The following is a 19,272-nucleotide window of genomic DNA, read 5'->3' as shown; positions in this document are numbered from 1 at the left end:
AGACTTCTTTTTCATATATGTCTCATATATAAGAGAAAGTCACTACAGCTGCTATTTCAAGGAAAATGAAATTCATATTGCTTGCTAAGATCCCACAATAATCAGATAAGTATATAGTATAGTCTGTGCACATCTCAGCTTTAAAAACATACATGCAAACACTGCAAATTTTATCACAATTTTGTAAATTGAGGTTGCCCCGGTCTGTATATGAAGTTCAAACTTGTAAATCTATTTTCTTATTATTTGGTATTGTGTGAGTCTAGCTTTTCTTGCCTTACTCTTCTGTACCCACAATTAGCATTTGCATCGTTTTTAGAAACCTTCTGAATATATTGAAAGAAGAATATCACAGGCAGAAATCCCAGAGTGGTCTCTCTGTTTGAAGAAAATGAGTGTCATTTGATCTGAAGGGAAATGCTGCTCTTCTACCTGAGTACAATCACACATGCCAAAGATGAACAAAAAGACTAAAGAAAACAGGGTGAGATATGTCTGGAGAAAACAAACATTCTCTAGAGGATTTTCTGACCACAAATGAAAGATTCCAACTGCTTGACAGGGAAAATATATATTCCCTGAGTATTTTAAATTAATTATTTTTTTATTTTTTTTTATTTTTTTAAATTTATTTATTTATTTATTTATTTTAGTTAATAAATTTTAAAATACTGAACAAGCACCCCCTTTTTTAGGCTCCTCTCATTTGAAAACATTTGTGGAATGTGTTTGCAGAAGTCCAGAAACTGTATTCAAAGGAACTGCTTCAGCAATGATCAAACTTGAATGAGATTAAATATAATTTCCTACAATGAGTTGAGATATCCCATCTGCATTGAAGCATATTGTAATGATGGATGTGAGGTTGGGTTTTTTTTATTATTTTGAGGTCTACATGCACTTACAAGAAAAGAAAATGAATCTACAGTTCATAGCTGAGTCAAATGACTAATGTGTTTTTTGTAATGATGAGCAAATTAGGTCACATAGTAATAAGGTGTGTTCTTTCAGACTTCAGCAAGTAGCACAGAGTCCCTTCTATGGTCTGAAAGAAATGCTGTGTTTGGATGAACTACCTAGATAAAGGTGCATGATTCTGTCCAAGCAAACAAGCCAACCAAATATCTGTTGAGAATATACTTACAGAATAGCAATTTCACACATAAATTTTGAAAGTAACACAGGATGTATATAACATGCTAGGAAACATGAGGTAGGCATCTCACCTCTAAACAATTTTTATTTATTTGGCATATTTCAAATTTATTGATGGGAAGAAAACCTTGCTAGAGTAGGAGTTACTCTTGGAGAGGTACAGTCAGCAGTTCCACAATTCTTTTATCCTTTTTTCTGACATCATGAAACTGCTAAACCTCAAAGCCAGAGGCTAAATCTGTCTCACTAAGTAAGAGAGTGCAACGGAGCAACCTTAAGTGTCTCTTATAATCCACACTGCTTAACTGTTAGCTTTGTACCTGACTCTGCTTTGGACCACTTCAACCAGCTCTCTATAAAAAAGACTAATATTCTATAGTGGAAACTATCTCTAAACAATATGAATGTGAGCCAGACTGTTGACTGGTTTAATCCTTAGCCTTCTTTTATTTAGCAATTTAGCAGTTTAGACATAGGCAGCATCCCCTAAGGATGAAATTTTGTGAGAGGTAGTGTTTAAGCTACTGGGGAGTCAGCTCTGACCTGCATGCCTCCGATAGCTGGTTTGAAAGGTGACATTTCTGTGATAAACAACAAAGAAACAGCTTGTGCCTGGGAATTGTGCCAAAGTACCCAAGGCAAATGTCAGAGCTGCAGCCTATTCCCACCATGGGGAGGGGGAGCGTGTGCTCTCCTGATCACAGCAGTCTGGAAGATGTCCAGCAGGGACAACACTACCAGTGCCAGATTACTAGCTGTTCACAAAGTGATTGCTGTGCTAAATTCAAATTAGGGGGCCAGCCTGAGAAATACAAGTCACCTTTCCATAGCTGGTATCAGTGCCAGCATGGGGGGCTGTGGAACCCAAGTGACAATGTGTGCCCCACTCTGGCGTGCCCCAATCTGTTGTGCACAGGCAGCAGACACACACACACACATATAGATACAGATATATACACACACACAACAGTACTCCCCATGCTGAATGTGAATGAGACAAGGGAGTTCAAACTGCCATCAATAACAGCACTAAGAATGTATATGTCTAAAAAGGGGCTGTTAAATTTACACAGGCAACCCTGGCATATTCTAATTTCTTGAGGCTAGTTTTGTTGCCCGCATAGTTTATTTTGAAGACGTTTTTGTGTGTCACTGATGGAGTTTTGCATGTGTGTCAAACAGGTGATTGTATTCCATCATTTTATTAAGGTAAAACTATTAAGGTAAGCAACTCTGACCTTAATTTTTTGGTAAAATGTTAGAATCTCAACATGCATTAAAAATAAAAACTTGACAACAGTCTTAGAAACTCAGAATAGCCTTTCTTAAAAATATGCCCATTTTTAAATGCTATTACCATTATTTTCTAATGTGTGCAGCTGGTAGTATTTCAGTTAGTAGCCTGTTGCACTCACTAGTAACCTAATCTGTTCCTGCAAAGCACATCCTCATCTTACAAACAGAGAGACTGAGGTCCAGGCAGTAGCCTCAGTTTCCTTATTCTATACTTGGTAGCCATATCCTGTACGTATCCTTCAAACTCGCTAGTAATATCCTGTACTCCTATACAAGAAGGATGTTCTACTCCGGATCTACAGACTGGCACTAATAGGACAATTCATTTATCATTCACTCATGCTTTTTTTCAGTATTTGCACTAATACTGTTGCAGCAAATTTTAGATGGTAAATTTATTTGTGTGCCTGCTTTTCTTTACAAATATATGTGAAGATAGGTACAGATTTATATTTTTTAACATCAGCTAATACACGGTGGCACTTACAACTCTTACTCAATCCCTGTTTGGAAATAATGCAACAACCTACTCATAGGTTTGCTTTTGATAAGATCATTATTCGAAGTATTTAGCTCCACTCCCTCTGTAGGATTCACTCTGTGCAGCTTTACGCACATCCAGTGGGCAATTGACCCATCCTTTGGCCCATTTGCCCCATGCTTCTGTCTGGATTCCTCCTGTAAATATTTAAAATGTTCAGGTTACACCTCTAACCTATATTAATTGCCTGTGACCTCTATAATCTTGGAGGGTCAGATGTCCAAGTAATAATTCATCCCACCTATTTTAAATGCACCTCCTAGATTTGTCTGAATTGCACTCTAGATGTGATCCTTCACATTACACAAGACAAAGCTTTGACTTTGTATTTAAGTTGTAGCTGGCTAAATTTGGTTGAGAAGAACCCATCCTAAATAAAACTAGTTTTGCCATTACCCAGGTGTCTCTGCAAGCCAGGTTTTCATTATAAAGGTGTGGGTGTTTTGTCTTTCACGTGCTTAGCTCACTCAGGATAATGTGTCTTTGCTCCACTAATTTCTCATATAATTTAATGTGGAAGATGGAACAATGAGGTTTCTGCAATCCACTTATATTGTGTATTAATTTACAAATTGAGATTTGTAATAAGAAGCTTGCAGTACCTTTATTCTTTTCAAGTTTCCTCCTGTACAGATGCAAATTAAATTTTCTCATTATAAATTTAAAACTTAGATTCTTCTCTTTTTTTTTTTTTTTCAGATAAAGTAAATTAGTAACATATCTATTATTGTTATGGTCTTTTAAATAGCCAAATTTTCTCACTTTTTGTATTTTGTGTATTTGCAAACATAAAATTGTATGTTTAGAGCTCAGGTCCTTCAACTGAGTCTGGATGTCACTTTAAAACTATGTAACAATTTCTTCATTAGAATATCCCTACTCAATTTTTTTCATAAGTTAGTATGCAAAATGTATGTATGTAAGGTCCAAAATATTTGAAAAACCGTTTAATTTGTGTAACTGATCCAATTGCATTTTATTAAAGTAAGCAGCTTCTCCAAACAAAAAATGTATCTGAATTACTATTAATTTTGTAGGTATTTTATAAACAGGGAAAACTACCAGTCCTTATGGAATATAATATTAATTATCTATTGGATGGGGTTTGGCTGCAGGTATTGCAGCAGCAGTGCTAGTAAACTACTAAACAACAATGGTTTAGAACAGGGTTTTTGAAACTTCTGTGACTTGTCATTAAAGAACCATTGTTTATTAGAAAAGCTACAAGACAAGAAAAGGCTATTTTTCTGTTCAGATACATTCCTGGAAGGAAAGAAATCCTCTTAAAGAACTGAAAAGAACATCAAACTAAAATGAAATAGAATTTTTTAGTCTTTTAGTAGAACGTACAGATTTATCACTGTAGTGAGTTTTTCAAGAGAGAATTTTTAAAAAAACCTGCCACAATTATGTGTTACAAGAGGGTGAAACCATAAGGGATACAGTCCAGAATTTATATTAAAGACTTTCTCAGGGAACATTATTTTTGGCTAGAAAATAACTATTCCCTCATAAATATATTTTCATTTAAAACAGACTATCCAAATCATATCTTGACTAAGGTTATTTCCATTTGTCATGCTACTTTTTCCCAAAGTAGTAGCAATGCTTACATTTATCTATAATTAATTACCCAAAATGAAATTATAAATATGATATGCACATGAATTCATACTAAAGCTAAAAGGTTTCAAAACTATCATCATAAGAAAGGAAAATTTTAAAACACCTGATGATTTAGCTTCCAGATGAAATATTTTCCCTGACATCCAATAAATCCCTCTTATGAAGGAATTCAAATTATTTACTTGTTTCTTACAAAGAGAATCTACATAAAAGCCATATTTATCTCCATATTCATCTTTAATGATAATGAAGTATCTCCAAATTGTATTATTCATTAACAGTACAAAGGGAAGATATTTGCTCTATATTTTCTTATTTTTAAGTGAGGAAGAGCACAATGTTAATTCCTCTGTCTTCCACCACATGTATGTACCCATAGTGCTTGTACATTGACTAGCACAACTGGTCCCTGGCTTCTTGCTGAAAACACCTAGAATAGTTAGAATCACTGACATCATCATCTGGACTATAAAGGGAGACAAAGGTCCACAAAAGAGCCAGCAAAAAGGATCATCTCATAAGATAGCAATCTGAGCTCTCAGAACACTTCAAAAGGAAAGACATTTTTTCTGTTAGCCACTTTCAATTACAAACTTTACATGCACAGGACTGTTTCAAAAACAAAAATACCTAACTTCATGACAAAGAAAGCAGTTCAAGTCATCCAGGGTTAGTTTTGCAATCATGTATGTGTTACACGTACATAACAAAAGAGAAGTTCTTCCCCTGCCCTTTCAAGTCAGTTCTTCCAAGTCATTTTCAATGAAACCAGTGGCTTCACACTGGAAAAGACTTATAGCCATTGTATAACTACAATAATACAGTACCAAAGCCTGAACTCATAAGCCATCCTGACCTGCAAGAAATAGTAGCTCCAGCTCAAGATTACATCACTGCAATAACCTGACTTCTGAATAAGAGTTTTCTTGCCCTACTGGAGTCTGAACACAGGTAGAGTGTATGTGTGCCAGCCTGCAGTATCACATGAGGATCCAGAGGGATCAGTGAGGGCAGTAGAACTGCAGGACAGCACAGGACAAGATGGGATGAGAAAAATAGAACTACGGCACATGCAAAATGTCACTGATGCCTCACTTGCTAACAAAACTTCAGTTTAGTATATTTTTGCTGAAAAAAATTTCTCTGTAAATTTAACCTTCCAGAAATTATTGAGGGTATACTTCAGGCCATACATACATAAACCAATAACTTACTCTATTATGAAAATATACTGAGCTTTCATACACTGTAAAAGAGCAGATACAGGGTATCTCAGTAGGAGAAATCTATATCCCGGCAGAACTAACTAGCTTCAAGACTTTTATTTTTACTATTGTTTTGACTCCATTTTTACTATCTTATTGCTATAAAGCATATTATTCATTTTCTGAAGTCTGAAAAGAGGCTGAAAGCTAATTATTCAATGAAAATAAGAACACATGTGATAAAGAAATACATATAAGCCATTTTGGGACATGAATCAATATATAACGTTAAGCATTGAATTGTATCCTTAAATGGTTTTAAAAATCTAAAAATATGTATGTATCAGTTTTCTAAAGAAGACAGTTTAACAGGTGAATTATAATATATATGCATGAGTACTTCAGTTACATCTGTCTACCAATATATATGTCTTTTTTGCTTTTCATTAGACATTTTGGCTTGCTTAGAATCTACTCCTTGAATCTTAACACATGGAGCACCTGCAGTGAAAGACTCAAAAGATAAAAATATAACCCCACAAAAAAAGCCATCTTGACTTCATATTCAGATCATTAAGGGTGTAGTAACATCAGCTACATCCAGCCTCTTGTATCTCAGCACCTTCATCTTGTAACTCACAGGTTTACTCATGTGAGTACCAAAAAGCAACTGAGATACCAGAAACAGACATGAACAAAAATCCTAGTTCTCCTTTAATTGTTGGCTACAGTTTCATCTAAATGAAAGGGACTGTCTCCACTGAGATCAGAATTATCTGTCTATGAAGTTCATACTCCAGAAGTCTGTGAGGATTTTAATTTATATTTTTTAGGAAAAAAAAAAAAAAAAAAAAAAAAGACCACACTGACAAACAAACAAAAAAACCCACAAACAAAATAAAACCCCAAAAAACAGACTTCTGTTTAGAATCAACAACTTTTTGCCATTCTGAGCTATGTTTAAAAGCATGGTTGATGGCGATAGAAATAGGCACTACAAGATGGGAAAATACCAAAGAAACAGGGGAATGGCTTGACAGCTACAATTCATAGCATTTTTTTACTAATTCAGTACACCTACAATCACAGCATCAGGAAGGATAGCCCTGCCATCAGTAGGAATCTGAACAGAAGAAAGCAATTTGTATTTAGAGTTCAAAGCAACATTGGGAAGCTCAGTCTTGTGTCCATGGCAGAGCAGGTCCAACCCCTCCTGATGGAGGACAAAGATAGGAAGGGAGGAGTTTTCCAGGAGGTGCAGCAGAGACCTGACAGGAGAAAGGCCAGGACCACAGAAGGCTGAGCTAGGATGTATCAGAGAGGTTTTTGGAAGGTACCTGTGGGTAAGTGGTGATTTGTGAGCCATGAGGTGAGTCAGTGGGAGCAGCGGGGAGCTCCTCCTAAAGTGGTCAGACTGTAAAAAAGGCTCACTGTCTGGGGAAAGTGAGGATGAAGGAAAAGTGAAAAGGTAGGTTATTAAGAGGCACAAGTCATGTTTAGGCATGGCCTCCAAATCACAAACCCAGGGCACCCTTCTACTTAGTGACTAGAAAACTTTGACTGCAACTTCTGTGTTAAGTGAATCCTGGACATTCATCCACAGAAATATACACAGCAAAAAAGTTAGCTATAAATAAGAGTTTGGCATCAGAATATAAGAAAATAACTGAAAAAAGTGCTTATTTTGTCTCCCTTTCAAATGTCAGTGCATATTTGATTTTTGCTGGAGACAAACTACTGTTGATGGTAGATTGATTTTCATTAGCTGTAAAGGATTGATAGCTTTACAATGTTTATTCTCAAATGATCTCTGTCATTTGAGATGCCACCTATAGTACAGGAAAGTGTAAGCTTTCCATACTAAAACTAGAATAGTCTTCCTGACTTGCAAAATTTGCTATTGCTACAGAAGACTACCACAGAGAAGAGAGAAGTAGGTAAAAAAATCATGCTTTACCTGTCCGTACTTTGCAGCTAAATGCAGGGGTGTCCAGTACTGATTATCCACGACATTGAGATCAGCCCCATGATCCACTATCAGAGATGCAACATTCTTGTATCCATTAGCGCAGGCCACGTGCAGCTGCAATAATAAAAGTTTCTTAATAGTTTAAAGAACTTGGAAAAACCCATGATGGGCTATTGTGTATCTTGGCTGCCCCACAGACCTAACTGGCTAAATCACGATAACAACACATACAAAATATACGTGCAAAAACAACAGACTAGAAAACCACTGCAGAATCTTTTTAATCATTTATTAAAAGAATCTGCCAAAACAAAAAAAAAAGAATGTTAACTTATTGAGAACTAAAACAATCTATTCTCACTAGATACTTTTCATACTATTTCAAGCAAACATCCTTTCAAATACGTGCCCAAACTTCATGAGCCCAGGTAGATTCATACATTTCAACAGAGTTTGGCCTAGACATAACTTTCTTTTGTGGCAGTTCAAATATCCCAGATGTAAGCTGACTTTATTTTACTCTAAAATAAATTCATTAATACATAATCAAAGCACGCCCATTGAGTTTGCAGCTCCAAATCAGTCACAAAAACTTTCTCAGTTTTGAACCAGAGATTTTATTTCTTTTACTTGTATTACTTCCCTAGATACTTGATTATTTTAAGTGCATTTGTTTTAATGGTTTTGGTTGATTTTTCATATCAGTAAACTTCAGAGTCAAAGTGGAACAGAGAGTGGGTGGAAAATGAAATAACGGAATGACAGAAATTCAGGTCAGCAGGAAACTCAGGATGTCAAGTAGTACAACTTGCTGCTAAAGCAGGGACAACTTCAAATGTAGCTGTGTTTGCTCATGGCTTGTCATTCTGAGTAGCAAATACAGTATGAGTGATAAAGTACTGAAAACTGTAGTGGGAAGAAGGGGAAAGAGAAAACTTGAAAATACCTTTGTTAATGGCTGATTTGAGAAAACGGACATTAACTTTTTCAATATATTACTATATATATAAGGCTCTATTTATGTTTGGCGTTTATATCAGCTATCAATTCCACTACAAATGGTATTTATAGAATGAAACAAAAACAAGATAGATTTTATTTTTTATTTAATTAATACAAATAGCAAGTATGTAAAATAAATACAAAAGCAATATAAAACCAAGCGGGACTTGTGAGGAAAGAGAGAAAGTGATCACAGAGAAAGATATAGTAGGGCAATACAAATTATTTGCTCTGGTAATAATCAAATAAAGGAGGAAAATGCAATAAGAAATCCTACATCAGGAAAAAATTGTCATTTACAGGTTTTGGTGGAATTTGTTTATTATGCTTGGTGAGTAACTCTGTTGAGGCACATACTTCACATTATGAGATTGAGCCAGGTTACAGTTTAGCGGTCTTTATTTTCTCATGGTTCTCAGCTATGGTTTCAACCATTCCCTCCACTTCTGGGACTAAGCAGGACAAAATTTGCATTTGGAAATTGGCACAAGATGATTGCTTATCTCTGGTCAGGAGTCAATTGTCAATAGTCAGTAAGAACAGGGCTGAGGAAGATTGCAGAAATGGAGAACTGAGATTATTGGTGGCAACCTGTATCCCCCAACCACATAGCCTAAATACAACATGATATTTTTCCCCTTGAAGTAATGTTAGCCAAAGAGACCAGAACACCCCTGCCCTGGGGGCAGAACACCAATTCTGTATGCTAGAAATGCTCTCATTTCAAATGTACAAAACCCTCAAAATTTCCCCATAATTTGTCATAGCTTCAGGTTTTCTTCTGTTTTAACAGCAGAAATTACTTTTTCTATTCAGGTATCAATTTGACATCTATTTCAGATGTATTTTAGAGTAGTTAAAAAGCTCATAGGACAAAGGAAATATTTTATGACAGAAATGTTTCAAAGCAAAAATTATTACCAGAGAATTTAGCAGAAAAATTAATTTTACCATATATCATCCTGTGTCTGTGTTGCATGTGCACATATGTAGGTGTTAGGAATCTACGAGAATGTGTGCATTTATACATTTAAGGCATCATTTTTTTTGCCTGATTCATCTTAACTTACACATGGGCTTAGATATACTCTATCAAGAGAAAACAAATTTCATTTGCTAGTTACAGTTGAGATACTTGTTTTCTCTGTACAGATAGATGTAGAGCAACAAAAAACTATTCCCAGAACCCTCTGATACACTTAAAGCTACCACAGACTGGCTGACTCCACACCCATGAATAGAGACAGAGTAGTTCAACAAATTCTGGATTTCCCATCAGTTCATCAGACAAAAGTTTCACATAATAGAAATCTCAAACAAAAGCAAAATAATCCACTCTGTAGCTACTTGTTGCAAGACTATGAAAGAAGTTCAAAAAATCAAAGTTCAAAATAAAAACTGTTGATGCAAAAAATGTCCCCTTTGTCAACATCCCATCAAGCAAATAACAGAAACATAACTATCCACAATGATTTTGTCCTAGTATTTTGCAGTACTGTTAAAACATATTTCAGACATGCATTTCAAGTGTTCCAGCTAACTACAGAAAAGGTTTTATACAGGATAGATAAGTTCATAACTCAGTTTAACTAAACCAATTCAGACTAAAGTAGCCATAAGAGCAAAGGACAATAGGAACAACTTTGTATTTTACTGTGATTTAGCAGCTTAGCTTAATGTATCAGAAAACTGGAAGTTAAATTAATGCTTTTCTATGTCAAACTAAAAGTTGTGTGGTTTCTTCTCACCCCTCCCCTGCTTCCTTCTTGTTTTTAAATACAGTTAACTACCTTAGGGTGGCAACCACAAAAGTCACAGCTTTCTGTATAGACAGAGCCAGTGGCTGGATTCAACAACCTCAACATGAGCGGCAATATGAGGCTGCTCGCCTTTTCAGTTATAGTTTAAACACTCCACAGGTATTAAAATATGGAATTAAATACTAATGATTCAGTGTACTAATTCAGTATGTTCAGTAACACATGTGTTTCTAATTATTTTAGTACATTTTTTGAAAAAAAAACAGAAGAATTTTTAAAAGTTATTCAATAGCTTAATGTTCACAGAATCACAGAATCATAGAATCATAGAATCATTCTACGATTCCATATCTTAATGTTGCTGGTAACCATTTATTGATTGATAATGATATTGAAGATTTTATATGCAAAGGGAACATTCCACAGACATGCTATCTAGGGAAAAATACATTATTTTTAAGATTATTTTATTACATTAATATTAAAATTATTTGAGAGCTGAAGAAGTAGTGATCCTGAAAAAACAAATGGATAGATCTATTAGCAGAAAAAAGTATAATGAAACATGGTGACTACAAATAACATGCAAATTTGGGAGAAGGAATACTTATCCACTAATATTGTGGATGTTTCTTTACATTGCATCAAGATGGGATAGCTTCATGAAACAGTGTTTTAGCCTGGCTCAGCCAGAAAAGAAGAGCAAAAAACAGGACTCACTGAGTGATGTTTCAGGCCCTCTCTTAGAGAGAATGTCAAAGACCACAAGTATCTGCTGCAGTTCTAAACTACAACGCTAATAATATTTTTTGCTAGTAATTTTTGTATTGCATATTCAGTGGCTCAGAGAATGAAAGTTGTCATTATGACACAGATGTTGCACTAGGCTATTTTAAAATCTGTATGATGCAAGGCACTGGTATATTATCTATTTTCAAAAGGCCAGATGAGAACAAAAGTCTTGCATAACATCATTTTGCTTCTTAAGAGAGCTGCCTTGCAAATGTGCTCACCAGTATAGAGCTGCGGTACACACATATTCTCAGGGTGATGATTACATATTCCCACTCACCAGGGTAACTCCTTCATCATTCTTTTGATTCACACTTCCTCCACTTGATATGAGCTGTCGGACATCTGTAAGCATTGTCATAGGTCTCTGTATCTTCATTTGGCGCAATGAATTCAGCTCTACACCTGGAAAAAAGAAAAGGTTAAAACCTTCCGCTATTTCATTCTTCAATAAAGAACTGGTATATGCTTTTGTGTTCTGGCTTTGTAAAAGCTTAATCAACATTTAATCAGACTTCAGTATATATTTATACAACATGTTTATTTATATTTATCAACAAGTTTACTCATATCTTTGTTTATCAGTCATTACATGGATGATTTAATGTCAGTAAGAAACATCAAATAAACAGGCCTGTTCTCCTACTGACTGGCAAGAGAAGTTGTAAGTAAAGCAGTTGTAATATCATTAAATCCACTGGGACTGTGAATGGGAAAAGGATTAAACACTCTAAGGAAACCGCTCAAGCGTTTGAGACTTATTTAATGAAAATTATTTTTGGCTGTATTCTTTTAACCCTGTGTGTACATCACAGTGCCCAGACCAGTTTCCTCAAATCTGTCAGCTCAGCTGCTTGAGAGATTGTGAAGTGAAGCAAGTGACATTAAAACTCAACACTTTTTTATCTGCCTGAGTTATTTTTAACTGGGATTAGTTCTCCAGCTGAGCCTAGACCATTGCAAGGCTCCATAAGCCACAAGAAAACGTGGTATGGAAGCAAGAACAAATAGAAGGGAGTGCTTGTGTCAGCATTGCTAGTGAAAGAAACAGTTGTCAAAGTGCAGTTTTAAAAGGAAGATAAGCAAGGCAGTCTATAACCAAAAGGAAGAGTGGCCTCCAGTCTGAAGAGATTTAAAATTAGAAACACAGGATACAACAAAATTGCTAAGTGGTTAAATTAGCAACTGGCTGTGGCTTGATTGGAATATCTAACCAGAATTCAGGGTTGCTTCCTCTGCTCCTAGCCTCCCATTGTCACTTATATCCATATATAGAAAATGTAATTTGAGTATAAAAATCTTTCCTCTCTGCCCTGGCCATGACATAACAAAACCCACATGAATAAATGATTTAATGATTCTCTTCCACATTTGTCAGTGAGCTGAAAAGTAACAAAATAATACATTAAGTTAAATCATACTTATTTAACTTAACATTTTATATTCAACAATTCTTGCTGATTTTTACATTACTAAAAAAACTGAAGCATGTTTGAGGGTAAAAGCATATTTTAAGTTTCTTAGTTTTAATCTACCCTGGATCTTCTATAAATTGAAGTACCATATGTAGTGCAAAAAAGAATCATTTTCTTTCTCTTTGCTACTATACATGCTGCTTTATGTTCTGAATCTTACTTGCCTGCAGCACTTTGAAAAATACCCAGAGTGAGCACTGAGTTGCTGGTCACATTTACTTATTCTCCTATTTTCACACCTACATGTCACTACATGATACTAAATGATGTCAAATGTAAAACACAAACCTAAACCTAAGCTGGAGAAAATGAGATGTTATTGTATCTGGATTAAAACCTGTGATCTTTCACATAAATGTAATTCAAACAAATACATGTATACATATATATATATACACACACACACAACACTGATAGCTTCAAGTAGATAACCATGCAAAACCAAAATGTGCTAGCATCCTGATGCTAGACTACAACGCAATGCGCAATGTGGATTTCAATGGACATTATATCTCCTATCAACATATTCATTTTGTCAGAAGTGAAGTTCTCATGCCTACCTCACATTTCACAGTAATAATTTAAAAGTACCTGATGACATTTACACATTACTGATGTCACATGATATAAATTAAATATCTCTCTCTCTTTTTTTTTTTTTTTCCCCTTTATTTTCTGTTTCTGGCTATTTCCTGCTTTTGTACACTAGTAGGATTTTGTACACTAGTAGTTTTAACATTCTTGCCCCAGAGATGGAACTCTCTCAAATGCACACAAAACACTATGTGGTGTGAAGGGCTACATACACCTAAAATCTGACTTTTGCAGCACTGACTTCACTTTTTAAACGTTTCACAGACAGACTGAGCAGCTGAAATGAAACTTCACTGGTCATGATAAAGATCTTTATAATATTGTCAAGTAAGAAAGATAAAAGTTTTCAAATATATGTATTATTTTTACCTGATGAAGGCAGCCATTTTTAAGTAGAATCATAGAATCATCAAACCATTTAGGTTGGAAAACACATTTAAGATCATCAATTCCAACCATTAACCCAGGACTGCCAAGTCCATCACTAAACCATGTCCCTAAGCACCATATCTACATGTCTTTCAAATATTTTCCAGGGATGGGGACTCAACCATTTCCTTGGGCGCCCTGTTCCAATGCTTGACAACCCTTTCAGTGAAGAAATTGTTCCTAATATCCAATCTAAACCTCCCCTGGCACAATTTGAGGACATTTCCTCTTGTCCTACCATTTGTTATCTGGGAGAAGAGACCGACCACCACCTGCCTACAACCTCCTTTCAGGTAGTTCTAGAGAGTAATAAGGTCCCCCCTGATCCTCCTCCTCTCCAGGCTAAACCACCCCAATTCCCTCAGCAGTTCCTCACAGAACTTGTGCCCCAGACCCTTCACCAGCTCCGTTGCCCTTCTCTGGACACGCTCCAGCACCTCAGTGTCCCCCTTGCAGTGAGGGGCCCAAACCTGAACACAGCATTCGAGGTGCGGCCTCAGCAGTGCTGAGTGCAGGGGGACAATCACTGCCCTGGCCCTGCTGGCCACACTGTTTCTGATACAAGCCAGGATGCTGTTGGCCTTCTTGGCCACCTGGGCACACTGCTGGCTCATGTTCAGCTGGCTGTTGACCAGGACCCCCAGGCCCTTTCCCACCAGGCAGCTTTCCAGCCCCTCTTCCCCAAGCCCAGTAGCACTGCATGGGGTTGTTGTGATCCAAGTGCAGTACCTGGCAATTCTCACTGTTGAACTTCACACAATTGGCCTCAGCCCATCAATCCAGCCTTTCCAGATTCCTCTGCAGAGCCTTCCTGCCCTCAAGCAGATCAACACTCCCTTCCAGCTTGGTGTCATCTGCAAACTTACTGAGGGTGCACTCAATCATTCCCCTTGTCCAGATCATCAGTAAAGATACTAAAGAGAACTGGTGCCAATACTGAGCCCTGTAGAACACCACTTGTGACCAGCTGCCAACTGGATGTAACTCTGTTTACCACCATTCTTTGGGCCCAGCCAACCTGAGAGCTATTTACACAATGTAGAGTACACCCATTCGAGGCATGAGCAGCCAGTTCCTCCAGGAGAGTGCTGTGGGAGACAGTGTCAAAGGCTTTACTAAGGTCCAGGTAGACAACATCCACAGCCTTTCCCTCCTCCACTACATGGGTCATCTTGGAGGTGACAAAGGCGATCAGGTCAGTAAAGCAGGACCCAACTTTCATAAACCCACGCTGCCTGGGCCTGATCCCCTGGTTGTCCTGCACATGTCATGTGATGGTGCTCAGGATGACCTGCTCCATAACTTTTCCCAGCACCAAGTCAGACTGATAGGCCTGTACTTTCCTGGTTTCTCCTTCCTGCCCTTCTTGTAGATGGGCATCATACTGGCTAACCTCCAGTCTTCTGGGACCTCCCCAGTCAGCCAGGGCTGTTGATACATGATGGAGAGTGGCTTGGCAAGTTCTTCCACCAGCTCCCTCAGTACCCTCGGGTGGATCCCGTCCGGCTCCATAGACTTGTATGTGTCCAAGTGGAGCAGCAGGTCACTGACTGTCTCCAGTTGGACTATGGAGAATTCATTCTGCTGTACTACTGACACAAGTACTACTGACAGAACTGACGTTAATTTTTTATTCCTTTTGATCTTCCCAGTAAACAATTAGAACAAGTTTTTTTTTTCAAGGAGAGAGGCAACAGGAGGAAATTAATGTACTGCCCTCTTTTCTGTATGGATATTATCTCAAACACTTACTAATGAAAAGTAAGTTCACAATCCCCAAAGTGGGAGTACCAGTTTCTAGCTTTCCCCAGGTAGAAAAAAAAAAAAAAACCAAAAAAAAACCAAAAAAAAAACCAAACAAACAAAAAAAAACCCTGAGAGTGAAACAGTTATTATCAGGTTGTTTGGTTCATCATGTTTCATGTAAATTACAGGCTGAGGGCAGAGGCCAGCTGAGTCCACTCAGCCTTTTCCAGCAATTTACTACTGACTTACACTCAGCATGATTAGAGAATTAACTTATCAGTATATTTACTAACAGTTAAATATTGATTCTTACACCTTGTAAACTGCATTTTATGGAACCTTGGTGTGTCCTGTCAGGGGCTGCAAAAAACCCTGACTGTTGAAAGTTTAACTTTGCTCATGCTGAAGGAGAAATGAAGAAAAGAGTTCATCTGCATCAATTCCTATGTACATTCTATCAGAAATATAATTAGACCCATCAGCTCAGACAAAATGCATAAACAATGGTACATAGCAACAAAAGGCACAGTCTCTGTGAATCTCAAGACAGCCTTACTGGCTTCAAACTAACAGTTGTATAAATGAATGATACACATTTCATTAAACGAATAGCAGTAAACAGCCTGGCAAGTGAGCTATCACAGTGACATTAGTTCCATACCCTTTATTTGTTAAATATCCAAAGGAGTCTTGAAAATGCTAAAGAAACAACAGAAGCAACAGAGATGCCCTTCCTCTGCCTTTATAGAAAATAGAATGAAAACATGAAAAAAAAATAATCTAAATTGCAATCTTAGAATTGCAGGCTTTTGAATTCCAAGACCTTGGGAACTGTTAGGCTTAAGAGTGAAGGCTTCTCTGGCAGGGAGCTGGGAAGCAGACTTACCAAGCATGCACATGTATCATTCTCTGAGTCTCAAACAAGGAGACCTGGTCAATAACTGCCTTCCCTTAATCAAGTCTGTAATTCTGGAGAGTCCGCTCTCCCTCCCCAGGGCGTGATACTTTTCATGACTTTAGATAGAACAACAATATGTTACTCATACAGTAAGTAACTCTTGCTGCCTGAATCAAAGAATGACCTTCATGTTGCTTTTCAAAGGGGAAATGTGGTTTAGATATTCAGCTCAAATGGGACAACAGCCAGCATGAATAAATAGAGGAAGAAAACCAAACTGGCATGTACTATGGGAATGGATTCACATTTCAAAAGACAGAAAGTCAAAAAGAAAGGCATAGGATGGAAAATACTCTCCAAATACCCTGTAAAATCAGAACAAGAGCTACACACTCACAAAACAGTTAAAACAGTAGTGACCCTGCAGGGCACAGCATTTGTGGATGGCTATCGGTGCTGATGACAGACAGGAGCATAACCTAGAAGCTACAAAATGTATTACTTCTCACTGTTTCAGAATAAACACCTGACAAGGTCATTTCATGTGCTTTGGCTGTCTTGCCTTCTCTGGCATAGGGTTATAGAACTGACAACCCAAAGGAATGTAAAAGCCTCAGATAAAGAGGGAAAGTAACTTTTTGGAAGTTGCAGTGGTAAAGAAATACATGGCAAACATACCTGAAAATTGCTATAAAAAGTATTTTCCTCATAAATGTCCAGTACTAAGTCTCTCCATCTGTGAGGAGAACACCCGTTCCTGTGATGACTACAAAGCAAAACAATCAGGCTCTGGGAAATACCCACTGTAGCTACTCTTTCTGCAATTTGCACATCTCATTGTCCAATGGGCTTAATAGTCCAGAAGCAAGGTCAATATCATTTTGTCTTGCAAACACAAATGTATATTAAAAACTCGCAACAAATTTGAGAAGCCAGTATCTCCCTTCCTCTTACTTCAGTCTTCTGACACCCTATCTATATCTGCCCTTCCTGCACAGAGCTGTAAACTCAGCAAGGCTCTTTTCACCTCAGGTGTGATGAGCCTGTCTGTATTCTTCTATAATTCTGGGGACACTGTGGTTTAAAATTTCTATTTTTCTCCTGTACAACGTAGTATTGGATAGACATGCTCACAAAATTTTATAAGAAAAAAAAAAAAAAAAAAGACATGGTACCATTCTTGAAATGTTTATTTTCATTCATGAAAATATTCAGGTGTAGCAGTTACTTTATCCAGCTTTATTTGCTTAAAGTTTAGAAGGACTTTTCTGGCTGCTTACTAAATAGCTTTGTAAAGAGCATTATTTTGTTAAATTACATTGTTCAGTAGTTTTTGTGCATATTGTTTGGCATTATGTGCATCTGATTTTCAAAGGTCAGCATATGAACAGATACATTTTAGCAATATTAATTATGTGAGAAGGGAAGCCAATATTTTCAGTATCTGCAAAAGTATGCTTATTTGCAAAACTACTGAGACCTATAGCTCTAATTCACTGCAGAAGTACTGACTGACTGCTGGAGGTGGGTTTTACCTCTTTGCCTTTAAAAATATCATTACATATGCTTAGTGAGGGATGTTTAATTTATTTCCTTCTAGTCTGAAAATGCTATCAGAAATGAAATTCCCATCTCTTCCTCATGTAGACACCAGTGACAATTCTCTCACTCTAGCAAAACATGCTTTTTTTTCTTCTCTCTTCTACAATATGGATGTTGATGACCCTTCCAGCTAAAATTAAGTTAAATGAACTGTCTCTTCTTAACTTGTATGAAAACAGAAGTATTTCTTGTAATTTATTTTAACAGACTGGCACAATCTCAAGATTTAATACTAAAGCATTCATCTGTGAATGTCTTGCACATTTATTGTTTTATTTGCAATATTAATACTAGAACACAGAAGCAAAACAAGTGTATCATTGTCTCTGGTTACTTGCAATAAGTATCATGGCTGAAACGAGCTCTTCACATATGGTATTTCTATACTCAGGATTTATCTGTAATGTCTTAATATGTTATGGTTACATGTTTTTGTGACAGAGCAGTAAAAGCAGGCTACTCCACACATGTCAGGGAGCCAGGAGCTGCGGGTGAACACAGGGCAGGCAGGGTGGTGGTCTTGCTGACTACAGCACTGCCCCACAGTACTCAAACAGGAAAATTGAGCAGGTCTGGTGATGGGAATCAGGGCCAACCAATAGTCTTGGGATTGCCAGGAAAGACCTAGCAACAAATCCAGACAAATCAGGTGAAGCCAGGAAGTCAAGTCAGTGGTTCAGGGTTGGGATCAGGCAAGGTTCATTGCTGGGCACAGGAATGCCTCAAGGGCAAGAACCTGAGCCTAAATGTGTCCCCCAAGACAAAGCATGGGTGAAAGATAATGATAAGGCTTCTCCCAGATCTGCCTCACAATTTTACTCTTTTCTCAGCTGACTGCTCCCAGGTTACACAGCTGTACCTTATCAGAGTTGGCTTTGAGCACAGGCAGCCAAGCCCCTGCAAACAAGGGGGGCAGGTTTCAGGACCTCTGGGTGCACTCAGGGCACTGAATATTTTTTTTTCTAACTTGCTAAAGGTTATAGTTTCAGGAATTCTATAAAAAATGGTAATTTATTTCTGATGGTAACAGATTATTCATCAGTAAATTGTTTGAAAGGAAGCTAAAAGAGCATCCCCAGTTTCTGATATTCTTCACAATCTTTTTTCAAATCTTTGCAAAGCCTATTTACTAGCCAAGGATATGTCTGTTTTCCTTCTAGCATCAGTTACAATGTAGATCAT

The 19,272-nt window shown here is 37.2% G+C and overlaps 1 protein-coding gene across 4 annotated transcripts in view; it reads right to left on the bottom strand.

Annotated features, from left to right (window-relative positions):
• The window catches only part of MYO16 (myosin XVI), a 452,710-nt gene that overhangs the window by 211,225 nt on the left and 222,213 nt on the right, over positions 1 to 19,272 (bottom strand). For all 4 annotated transcript variants that reach the window (XM_080377718.1, XM_080377716.1, XM_080377717.1 and 1 more), the window contains 2 exons: positions 11,627 to 11,751; positions 7,781 to 7,906 (listed from right to left, as the gene is read on the bottom strand). In XM_080377718.1, the coding sequence (XP_080233844.1) occupies positions 7,781 to 7,906; positions 11,627 to 11,751 (251 nt within the window). The remainder of the gene's footprint in view (positions 1 to 7,780; positions 7,907 to 11,626; positions 11,752 to 19,272) is intronic.

This window comes from Falco punctatus (assembly GCF_963210335.1).
Source record: "Falco punctatus genome assembly, chromosome: 2".
Lineage (NCBI taxonomy): Eukaryota > Metazoa > Chordata > Aves > Falconiformes > Falconidae > Falco > Falco punctatus.
The sequence above is the reverse complement of the archived record's forward strand: the minus strand, read 5'-3'. Positions and strand labels throughout refer to the sequence as shown.